The sequence below is a fragment of the Gavialis gangeticus genome, unplaced genomic scaffold, assembly GCF_001723915.1.
Source record: "Gavialis gangeticus isolate Ggan-Ray unplaced genomic scaffold, GavGan_comp1, whole genome shotgun sequence".
Classification (NCBI taxonomy): domain Eukaryota; kingdom Metazoa; phylum Chordata; order Crocodylia; family Gavialidae; genus Gavialis; species Gavialis gangeticus.
The window spans coordinates 30820783-30833627 of NW_017729033.1; the positions used below are offsets into that span (position 1 = coordinate 30820783).

General features: G+C 39.8%; 1 protein-coding gene across 3 annotated transcripts in view; it reads right to left on the minus strand.

Moving 5' to 3' along the window:
* Positions 1-12845, minus strand: part of STK32B (serine/threonine kinase 32B) — a 411458-nt gene that overhangs the window by 309169 nt on the left and 89444 nt on the right. For all 3 annotated transcript variants that reach the window (XM_019526562.1, XM_019526564.1, XM_019526563.1), the window contains exon 3: positions 9919-10070. In XM_019526562.1, coding sequence (XP_019382107.1) covers positions 9919-10070 — 152 coding nt within the window. The remainder of the gene's footprint in view (positions 1-9918; positions 10071-12845) is intronic.

The following is a 12845-nucleotide window of genomic DNA, read 5'->3' on the forward strand; positions in this document are numbered from 1 at the left end:
CAATCAATCACCAGCACACAACTCTGTAGTTTGATTTAAAGCATGAATCTGACATTAGCATTTAATGCCTCATCATCATTATGTGATTCAACAGAAACACAGAAAAAATGGAAGGTATGTAACATTAAGTTATGAGTTTTATATCACTACAATAAATATGATGAGGTAGTGGTGAACTTCAACTGGCTTTTGCAATTATTTTTAAGATCTACAACATTAAACCTATAGTAACCTTTAGTTTTACATACAGCAGACAAATCACTAAATTCCAAGCATACTGACCCACGTCCAGCTTTCATACCCACACAAACTCCCTAACATCTTAAGCACAAGAAGGAGGTCAAGAGGAGACTAGACAGCCACCTTCCTGGGCTCACCTGACCCGCTGCTTGGTGCAGGGGGCTGGACCTGATGATCTTCTGAGGTCCCTTCCGACCTTACAATCTATGAATCTATGAAAAAGCTTTCATATGTCTTCCTTTTCTAACATCCTGCCCATCCTGCTTCCTACTCCACTGAAGACCCTTTGCTCTTTATCCCTTACCTTGCCAAGTCTCTGATGGCTCTATCTCAGTTCCCTAAACAAGGTTTTTACTCCTTTCCATGTTCAACTCTCTCCCTTGTTCTTGTGGCCTTTCTGCAGCAGCAGAAGGGGTAACCTCCATTTTAAAACTATGGGCTAAATCCATGTCATTCTCACAGAAGCATAATCAGGATTTAAATAGAATCAAGGTGCCTATGTTACAAAAACAATTTGGATTGACCCTAATCCAGAGACTACAAAAACAGTCATGCAACTAGATTCATCAGATGCCTTGTTCTTGGCCTGCAGATTTTTAGGAGCCTAGATTTTGGCTGCCATGCATGTTCAAAAATTGTCCAGATTAGCCACATAATCTCTATTGTGATCCAGTTCTTGATTCCAGGAGGTGCCACTAAGCATGTAAAATTCAACCTAAGGAAGAGGGGACAGTGGCCTAACAACCCAGTACTTAGGACGCTCACCCAGGAAGTGGAGACCTGGATTCCCTTCTGCCTCAGAAACTAAAACATACATCCTCCACCTCCCTGAGAGTGATTCCCTACAGCCTTCCTTTAGAAATTAAACCACTGGGCAGGCCAGAGTATAACATTAATGGGAATAGGTGGTCAAAAAGCAAGAGTGAGGCTGACAGTAGCCCAGTGGTGAAGACAGTGGAAGCTCCTGCTCTCAAGATTGGCTATGCATTTACATTAAACTGACTGTGGTTAAAAATGGGAAGACATTCTGGGAGCAAAGACCAGAACCCAAGACCCATCCCTGCCAAAGCAGTGCTGTCCTCACTGGACTAGAGCCACAATTCCTTTTCCTTGCTTTCCTCCATGTCCTGAACCTTGCTCTTTTGCATGCCCAGTGTGCCTGCTTCAAGAAGGCAGTGTTTTACCACCTAACTTAGTTTATGGCCTGGCAATTAGAGTACTCTGGCCATGTTCAAGACTAAATGTGGAGCTGTGCTTTATAGCAAGATCAATGCTGCTGTCAGTGTGCATTATATACCCTGATTCAGTTAAGTACCTCCTAATGGGTGGTATGATTTAGATCCCAAGATACTGGAGGTGCATAATGGACAGCTCTGAGCCTAAACTCCAAGGAAGGGTGGTACACACCCCTGTGCCTTAAACTTCTTACTGGCTTGCTGTAGGTTCCTCCATGCTTAGCACCCCAGCCCTTGGGAGGTGCCTAGGACTCCCCATTCACAGTATAGGGATCTTACTGTGCCTCACTTTGCCAATTTGGATCATGTTCCAGGGCAAGTCCTCTACTTTTTAGATGCCATGAAACTTAAGTGGAGAGTCCTATAAAAACTTGATTTGGATCTTGTATTTGTATTTGCTGATTTCTTGTTTTATTTGAAATTGAAATTGGCAATCCTCCAGTCCTCTGGTATGGAGGATGTTTTAATCTGAGCTGATAGCCTATTGTCATAACCTTGAGAAAACAAGTCCCTGTAAACTTCCTACAAAATATATGCACAGCCCAGACAATATATATAGTGACCCAATACATATATTGAGTATGCATGTGACTCTAAGAAGGCAGCAAATACTACTTTGTCTGATGTTGATTATATCAAACGTATAGTTTTGACTTCATTCTCTTCAATGGATACTGAAATGGATTAACTGACAATTTAAACCAGAAATAATGCTTTTAAGCAAAGTTACAAAAAGGAAGATTGCTGTAATGTCCCACAGTTCTACTTTGAGGACTGAAGTGGAAATTATGTTTTCTGCCATCTCCATTAACAATTTAACCATTTTCAACATCAGGATTGTTGGGTGAGGAAACACAACTGGCAGCAACCATTGTCAGCAATTTTTTTTCCTACCCCTTTAGAGTAGCTAGTAGAGTACAGTAGCTAGAATATTCAGAAGTTGCAATGAGTCTAGGTCTGTAGTCAAAACTGAAGGTTTCAATGAGGTTGTATAGGAAAATGACAAACTAAGCAGTAGCAAATCTCTACGACTTGATGGCATTCGTCCGTGGGTCCTGAAAAAGCTCAGACAGGAAATTGCAGTACTCCTAATTGTAGTATGGAACATATCAGTAAAGACAGTCTTGGTACCAGATGACTGGAGGGTTACCAATGTGACACCAATCTTTAAAAAGAGCTCTAGAGGGGACACAGGCATCTAAAAGCCAATGAGTCTAACTGCTGCTCCTGGAAAAAGGATAGAAACTATAATAATGAAAAAAGAATTGTTTAGCATATTAAAGTACATAACTTGCTGGTGAGGAATCAGCATGGTTTTATCAAAAGGAAATCATGCTTCACCAACCTACTAGAGTTCTTTGAATGTGTCATTAAGCAGATGGATCAAGGTGATCCAGTTGACACAGTATATCTGAACTTCCAAAAAGCTTTTGATAAGGTCTCCCACCAAAGGCTGTTAATTAATTTAGTCATGGGGGTTACATGCCAGGACCAGTCATAGATTAGAAGTTGATTTAGGAAGAGAAAATATAGAGTATAAATGATCAGTTTTTGGAATGGAAAGACCCCAACAGATCTGTGTTGGGACTAGGGCCATTTATCATATTTCTAAATGATCTGGAAAAGTGTGAATAGTGAAGTGACCAGAATTTTGGATGACAAAAAAATATTCAAAGCAGCAAAGATTACGGCAGATTGTGAGGAACTACAAAAGGATTTGCACTATTGAGCAAACGGACAGGTCAATGGCAGATGAAATTCAAAGTGATGCACATGGGCAAAAATAACAAACTGTACCTACACTACGGTGGGCTCTACATTAGCTATTAATTATCACACACAAAAGACATCTGGGAGTCACTGTGAATAGTTCACTAAAAACATTTGCTTGGTGTTCAGCAGCTGTCAAAAATGCAAACAAAATATTAGGGATTATTAGGAAGGGAACTTTGAACAAAACATCATTATGACCCTTTATAAATCCATGGTGTGTCCACACTTCAAATATTGTGCCCAGTTCTAGTCTAGAAGAACTAAAGGAGGTACAAAGAAATGCAAGAAGGATGATCCATGGTATGGAGGGTCATCCATATGAAGAGAAATTAGAGGCTAGACCTATTCACTTGTAAGAAAAGAGACACTTGGGGGACATGATAAGGGTTTACAAAATACTAAATGGTGAAGAACAGTAAATTATTTACTCTCTCTCACAATACAAAAACTAGGGATCACAAAATGAAACCATTAGGTAGTATGTTTAAAATTAAGAAAAGGAAGATTTTTTTCATGCAGCATGTAATTGAAGTGTGGAACTCATTCCCACAAAAGGTTGTGGAATCTGACAATTTAGCTAGATTCAAAAAAGGGATTGGACAAATTCTTGGAGGAATGGTACATCAACAGCTATTAAATAGAGGAGTTAGGGGTAGTGCCTCTGAATCAGAACTTCTAGACCTTAAATGCTAGAGTCTGAAAGTGGGAGAAGGACAGAGGAAAATCCCTGGTCAGAACCTGTTCACTCTTCCTTTCAGCATCCTCTCTCTTCCCTTGTGTGAAACAGAATACTGGGCAAGATGGACCTGTGGTCTGACCCAGCAATGGCAGTTCTTACTTTTGTATAGCATAGAGAGGTTAAATTCAACTCCTCAGATGAATCCTGATCTAAACCTAAAGAAGGATGGTTACCAAATGGGTCCTTTAAGGAAAGGTAAAGGAGTTTGACCTGATGGTACCCTTGTGTAGAGAGGATAATAATACAACTCGTATAACATTAAATGTTAAACCTAGAGAACCACGTAATAATCCTTGGGTGAAATTTTGTCAGGAACTGGCATTTCTACAGCCTGAAGTACGAAAGACAAACAAAAGGGCAGATACAAACCTGGGCTGCTTTTCATTTTAAGAGGAAATTCCTCTTACAAAAAATGCCTATAAAAGTGATAACATTGGCTACAAGGGTCACATATCTTTACACAGTTATTCAATTTTAGTTTCAGAATGAAGTCTATAAATCAACCCCAAAATGGTTTTTGAAAAACTTTGGAGTTTTCCTCAGAGCTATTATTTACCATTTACAAAGAAAGCCTATTTTCTATATCAGATGTTAACAAAGACCATTTGTATTTCAAATAATGTGATTTATATGTTCTGCTGGTGGAGTTAAATTTAATAAAAAACAGATAAGATGCATGAGCCTCATAAAACCTTTTAAATGGGTCTTCTGGAGCAGAGCTTATACTTTGTCTATATCATCTCTTCTGTGTATTTGTAGATTTCCAATATAGTGGGCCAGACTCCCTGCTGGAGTTGCTTCTTTGACTTAATGGTATAAATGACCTCAGTAGACCTATTGACACCAGAGCATTTTACCTACTATTTTGAGAGCAGACAAACTACCTCACATAACCTTGCGAGTTTCTGACTTTACAATCAACTTTAGTTTTACAGGGGGTGAAAGAAACATTCAGCCCTTGAGCTGAGCAACTGGCTAACACTCTACTTTGATAATTTAATTGTACACAGGAAGCTTCCTTGACCGAGTATTCTTTCAATATATCAACCCAGTTTTCTTAGTTTCAAGAAGGCCTTGAGAGATTTGACATTATGCATTTCACCTTATTGAAGCACAGTGGCAGAGCAGGTTATCATGTTTCACTAGAGTTTCAAGAAGTGTGCATGTGAACCTTGCTTTGGACTTATGGGAAAAGCTGCTTTCAGATGAGATGGCTGTAAATACATACCCAGTTGTTCAGGCTTGCGTGAAGAAGGTGGACAGATATGATACTACCCACACAGCTCCCTCCTGTGCCTTCAGCTACAGAAACTGGCATGACTTAACCATGTTAGGCCCATAGCGCTGGGCTTCTGCAGAGCTTTGAAAATGAATGTTTCATAGAGCCTCTTATCTGGACATTCCTAGAAACACAGTCTATTTCTAGCCAATGTCATAAAACACACTCCTAAAATATCTAATTCATTTTAACATCACCTTCAGAAGCTCTCATACTATAATAACAGAACTTGGAAGGCAAACTATTCCAGAATGGCCTATCCAGAAGGAACATAACCCTAGGTCATCTCATGGCATATATACCAGGAGATGATGCACTCTTTTAAATGTCATATTCTCATTTATAAAATGATCCTCTAACAGCCTCCAGGCACACAAACAGCAACACGAAAAATAATAAAATAAGCAAAACTTACCAGAAACAATCACAATTTAAACAAGAAATCTAAACAATACAATAGTTACAATTCAAGAATTGTTATCCTTTTCTGCTTCTTTTGCACATTAGTACAATGAAAATTGACCTCGTGAAAAGGAATTTCCTAGAACTGAATGTATGCTTGCTACTCAGCCACACATTTAATGCAAGGCTTATTTAATGCAAATTATTATTGCAACTAAACTACAATAAAATATATTGAAATGTTGCTCTTTTCAAAAGGAATCAATGAAAATGTTATTTTAAGATATAACTGCTTGAATCTGAAAATTATTTAACAGTATTCTTTCAGATTTGCAGTGTTCCATTTTGTATTGTATTAAACAAACAAACAAAATGTGCACAAAATGATTTTAAAAAATCATGATGTAATAGAAGCTTTTATCTCTAAACACTGTTTAGTCTGGAAAAAACAGCAGCATATTTTTATAAGAGATATGAATGTATTTTTTTTAACTGTGCCATTGTAATTCAAAAGCAAAAAGTCAGGAATTGAAATTAAGGATGGGAATATCTGAGTTTCAGACATAACTCTATTGTACAAAAATTGAAAGTGTAAACCGAACCACAAGTCAGCAATTTTAGAAACTCAAGAGATACGCAAGTTATGAAAAAAGCCAATTAGACTTGGTTTAGGAAAGCATGAGCTCAAGTACTAATCTAGTTTTTTGGGTGACTTAGGTTTAAGAAGCTGTTCTGCAATGGACTTTCTGTATGTAGAGCTGGCTGAAATGAGGGATTTCTGATATGTGAGTATTCTAGGACTTTTTAAAGTTTGATTTTGGTCTCATATTGAAACTTCTCACAGGCTGAAACACTGAGGGAAAAAAAAAGACTTTTTAGGGAATGAAGCAACATCTCCCAGGGACTCTGCAATGGTTTAGTGAAACTGATATTCCTGAGCCAGCATTCAGGGGACCTTTAGACTCCTAGCATCGTGCCAGGGAGCCTGGAAGTCCTGTCCTGGCTGGTTGCCATAGAGCTACAGATCCTGGTATCTGCTTGATGGTGCTGCTCTAGAGATGTCACTGGGAGCACAAATATTCGAAGCAGCCTACTAACATCCCATACTAACATGTAGGCAGGGTTCGATAAGAACTTAGACAAAGATTTTCAGGTTCAGCAGCATTTTTTAACAAAACTGTTACATCAGAAAAAATCTGACTAGCTATAACTGTGACCTTATCCAAGTCTCAGTTTTGAGTTGGAGCCTTAGATACCCATATAGAAAAAGGAAAAAATAGGCCCTACTTTGCAGAGGGTTGTGAGGATGAAAACATTAGGGATTGAGATGCTTGTATGATACAGTAATGAGAATCATATAAGCATGTAGAGCTAGGTTATAATTATTACCACATTTAAATGGTTTTAAAAATCTTATTAATATGCAGGTCCTTTCAGACTTTTCTTGACTTTTTTTGGTCTTCTGGCCTTGAATGTTTTGCTTATTTTATAGTATTTCATTTCTGCACTGCTGTTAGGATAACATGTACACACACAACATCCAAATCCTCATCATGGAATTATAGTCTTAGGTAGGGCTGGCCCACAATTTTGGGGGGGTCCCTGCAAGATATAGTTTTGCGGCCTCTTGATCCATCAAAAAAATCAAAATTGCAGTTAATTGCGGTATAAACTCACTGAAATAACATAGTCAGGGCTGGGATGTGCACATGTGGGCTGCACTGTGGGGGGCGCAAGGTGGGGGCAGCATGTGCTGGGGACACCTGGGTTCCCTCCCTGGGGCCAGGGCTGGAGTGGAGCCAGGAACTCCTCCCCAACTCAGACAGGAAGGGGCTCCTTGCCTGCATCAAGCCCTTTATACATGGCACAGGCGGTGGGGGGCAAGTGGGGCATGGCCCCTTCGCTGCGGGGCCCCCTGCAGCCACAAGTTCCATGGGATAGGATGGGCTGGCCCTGGTCTTAGGAGTGTCACAGAACAGATCAATTTTTTACAACCAAAAATGTCACAAAAAAAGAACACATTCTAGGATATCACCTGTTCTACTTTTGATCTGTCTCACAGAAAAAAGAAAAGGCATTTGACTGGGGCACTACAATTCAGTGATAATTCATGCTCATGTTGTGTGATCAAAACCTGTAATTCAATTCATTTTTCACCAAAAGTTTGATCTTTTGTAGTGATATAATACTAATATTGTAAAAGTTTCTTACAGATCATACAGTTAAGAAAAGGGTTTGTGCTAAATAGAGATCACCCAAGGTTAACATATAGTGTTGAATCTTATTTAAATGCGAGTTTGGGGTAAACCGCTCTGCTGGTATATGATGCTAGGTCCATTTATGTCAGAAGACAATTTGGCTTCTAGTGCTCATGAAAAATACCAAACTGACAAAGCAGACATCTCTACGCTAGTCACCTGCACAGACACAGAGTGAATGAAATGAGAGGCAGTAGAGGGTAGGTTCAATCCCTGGTTTCTCTGCAAAGATAGTTAACTCATAAAACAATTCCAAGGTTGTTCATAATGAGGAGATTTGCAGATTACCAGCCTATTAGATATTTATAATTGGACAGCTACAAAGAATTGACTTCTCTATATCAGCTGGTCTAGGTCATTTTTACATCAGAAATAAGAAAATGTGTATCCCATTCCCTGAATTTTGAGAAACATTTTGGGTGCACACAGGTAGGCAGGTGTTCACTGCGCTCAGTCTATGTTTGTGGAGCTTTCTTTAAGCCAAGTGAACATAGACCAGAAGAGGCATGTACAGCCATTCATCCATCCTGGGAGCTACCTGGGGAAGCTGGAGTAAGTATCTTGGGGTGTGAGGAGGGACAGGCAGAATTTGGGGGTGGGGGCTAATGTGTTGGCAGTATTAGGAAGGGCTAACAGGTTTGGGGGCGGGGGGTTGTCTGTCCAGGAGTGGGGCATTCAGGGAGATAAAAATTGTCTGATCAGGGATGAGGGGAGCTGGGGTAGGAAGGCATAGCCCCAGAACTGGGACAAGTGGCTGGGTTTTTCCAGTCCCAAGCTCTGTTCTCAACACATAGAGGTATTTAAGAGATCAGATGAACTAACTTAGATCAGGCCCACCATTTTTTGTCCAGTGATTTAACTCCCTTGAATATCTCAACAGCTGGGCATTTAGATCGACCTAACCCTGGTTAGTCTCATCTAAATGTAACACCTGTATATAGTCTCTGATATCCATGTGTGTGGCTGGAGGCAGCCAGATATCCTAGCAAGGCTAGGATGCAGTTACTGAGAGATGGAGATATTTTTAATACCATTACCCCTCATACCATTCCCAAAATAGAAGAGCATTTTGTGGAATGATAGAGGGTATCTCATTTAGAAAGAGGGAAAAGTCAAACATCAAAATATCTCCATAATATCGTAAGTTTGAAGTGGCCAGAATAATCACTAGAGTGTAGCCATCTCTTTTTGAACTTTTCATCCTCCAGCTCTTGACAAATATCTGTTATTCTTCTTATTTCCAGAATACTTCAGCTCCTGGTACATATCCTCACCTTCATTATTGCAAAGCAGGTCTACAATTTCCCTTTTTCTCTGCTTTTTATGAATTAAACAACCAGAATAACTGAGCTATCCCTGGGTAATTCATTGAAGTCACATAATTTACATTCAATTGCAGTGAACCAGAGGATAAAGCGATCATTTCACTTCCAAGAAAATGGTCCTTAAAACATTAGCGGAGCAGCTTCAGGAAGTATTCCAGCCAGCATTGATGAGAATGGGAATAGGGAATGAATGAAGAACACATTCTTTTTTTTCCAAACAGAACTGTAGCTGAACTTATCTAGACTTTCCATCTAGTTAACTCTTTGATAGTGAGTTACTTCATTCTTTAGTTTTATCTGCATTGACAGGTATGTCCTTGCTCTGAACATTTCTATTCTTTCATAAAGATATGTATTATGATTTCAGTAAACTTATTATCAATCTCTTAGCCAAACTGGGCTTAAAGAAACTGGTAGCCCTGGAAAGACCTGTATATTTGCACAGCTACAGGAATAAATTAGAGAGAAACCAAACTATAAAGTGAAAAAAGCAAACTGTTATGTTTAAATATTGCAATGTGAAAGGTCATCCTTAAAATATTTGTGAAAATAAAAGTAGCAGAAAAAACAAAGGACCTCATTTTTAAAAGAAGAACTATCAAGAATGCACTTGATGTTTCTAAGTCACAGTAGGCACATGAGAGATTTGTAAAGAAGGTTCACTTACCATAGGTTGACTAGGAAGGGATGCTCAAGGCCTTGCATGATCTGTAGCTCCCGAAAAACATTTCGGACTTCATCTCTCTCAATGCACTTCTGCTTATTCATATATTTCATGGCATACATTTTCTTGGTGTCTCTCTTCTGCACAATACACACCTAAATTGACAGCAAAGGGAAAAACAAAGCATGAGAATCTACAACAATTACTGAAAAAAAATCTGTAACTTAAAAAGACAAGCCTTCTTTCTGTCATAATTGTTACTACAAGATACTATAAACACTGCTCACCTGTAAAACCCTGAGGAAGACCCCTACCTTAGCTCTTTCTTAACACTTTTCATCACTAGATCTCAAAGCACTACACAAAAATAGGTCTGTTTTTCAGATGAAAAACAAAGACCAGGCTGGTGACGTGATTAACCCCAAAAAATCAGCAGAACCATAGCAGAGCCCAGAAAGGATCAAGTCCACTAGGTAGTGTGCCTCTCTCAATTAAAAAATGTCCACTGTCCTCATTCCCACAGACCCATACATACATCTTAATTACAGCACAATAATTAGTGCCTGGACCTGCGTGTCTCTGATCATCTACATTTCAGAGATGCTCTCCCATAAGTAGCAGGGATGGGAAAGATGATCTTTGCATGCTTTTTAAAGCCAGAAGGGACCATTACAACAATCTAATCTCAGGCAATAGAACACTTTGCTTTGTGTTTTTTTTGTTCTTTTTGAAAAGTAGTACGGACTCAAGAAGAATAAAAGAAACAATATTGCCATTCCTGTCTGTATTAGCCATCAGGTTTAGTGTAGTCCTTCTTCTGAATAGAATTGGACAAACATGCTTAAGGAGCAGACATCTCTAAGTACCGTTATGCTGAAATGGGATTTCTGAAAAAGTTCTGAAAAGTGTTACTGAAAGGTTAAGTAAAGATGTAGCTGTTCTGATGGCAAACAGTGATTTCACGTTCACAGCAAGTGCTCTGTTCTTCAGTGCAATGATATAGGTTAAGGATTGTCTGAGATCCTTTCACTTTGAACATTCCTGTTCCTTTAGATTGGTATATTTTGTTAAGTCAGACCCTTGCTAGTGCTGCAATACATTTTCTAGTATTAAGCATTATTCCAAATTAGTATTTATATTATAGTAGCAGGCACAGGCTCCAATTAGGATTGAAGTCCCATTATGCTATGCACTGTATACACATGCAAAATAACTGCAAGCAAGAACTGTACTCCTTCCCTAGTTCCTTAATGTCATATAAAAGGGCTTTGAAACCTCTGTACCTGGCCATGAGAGGATTTACTAGCACAGATACTTTGAGTGATTTGTAGATGACTTGCAAGACCTAGCAAGTCCTGTCACAAAGTGAGGAAGGACATGAAGCTAAGTGACCCCAGCTCTATAAACTTGGTTACGTAACTAAGCAAACCCCAAGGCTAACTTATACCACCTGTCTAACAGCTGTTCTGCAGTGTTTTAAAGCCACCTCAGCACTTCCTCCCTCTGCAAGTTCTGTGTTGCACCTCTTGGAGAGGAGAGATGTAGCACAGGGTCTCACCTCTTGTCTTTCCCCAAATGCTGACATATTAAGTAAGGGACAGATTTTTGGTATTTATATTCACAGTTAGAGGCAATTTGCACCAAACTCAGTCCTGTTAATTTCTGTGGAAATACCTCTCAGGTAAGCTGCAATCCAACCTGTACAAGGATATCAGAATCTGGCCCTAGGAAAAGACAATTCAAGCAGCTATATAGAGCTATATGTCTTACCAGAAAGAACAAAATACAATCTGCCTCTCAAATTATCAGGGTTGATTTTTTTTTTTTTTGTAGACATTAGAGCAGAGACAAATCTTGAAAGTTTCAAAGAAGAAAGAAGGTAGAGTGCAGTAGTTCTGAACCTTTTTAGACTCAAGGCCCCCCTCAGAATGCCAGCTCTTACCTTTCACTAATTTTCTTGACTACAGAAACATAATAGAGCAATTTTCTCCATTGCAAAGAACTCAGAAAGAGCACAGCAGGCCAGGATGGTTTCTTCAAGACACTATGGAATCTTATTTGAAATCTCTGGTTTTACTTTATGAGGTATATGGAGGTATTTGCTTACTTAAAAATGATAATATTAAGCCCCACGTGGCTGCACCTGTAAAAGGATCTCACAGAACCCCAGGGTGATGCAACGCCCTAGTTAAGAATCACTGATATAGTGACAATACAACTGAAAGCCATTTAAGTTAGAAAGCCTTTTCCAAGGAGAGTTTTGGATGTTTGCTTTCAGTGCATTGGCGACACATAGGGGGTGCATGTGCACCCACTAAGATTGGTGGTGCACTCCCTGGGAGAAGTGCCACTGATGCTGCTGGCAGTGGTCTGAGCTTACCAACCCCTCCGCCGCTGCCTGTGAGAGCTCCCCACTGCCATGTCCTTGCCGGTCACCATGCCTTCCCAGCCTCCAGGGTCACACATCATTCACGTTTCAGTGGGGGCATCTACATGTGCAATTTACTGCGGTATTGCCAGGCATGAACCATGACAGCAATGCTACTACACAGTAGTTAAAAGCTAGTGCTCAGTAGCTCATTGCTACTGCACTGTAGCATCTAAAAATAACTGTGCGGCAACAGGACTGCACAGTAATGCCAGTTACCACAGTCATTTACTACTTGTTTAAGCACATGTGTAGACACACCCTGTAAATTTACTAATGCCACTGTAAGATAGTACTGTCAGCAACAGTACTGTCCTATGGTGGAGTCATTTATTATACTGAAATGCATGTGTGGATAGTGACTGGGAAAGCAATGCTTTGAGCCAAAGCAGAGCAACCAAGGGGTGGCAGCACACAGCTCAGCAGTTTCAGCACTCTTGTGTCCAGCCAGCCCCTCCTCTGCCTGACACCGCCGCCTGGAGCCCCAAGCTGACCACCCCCC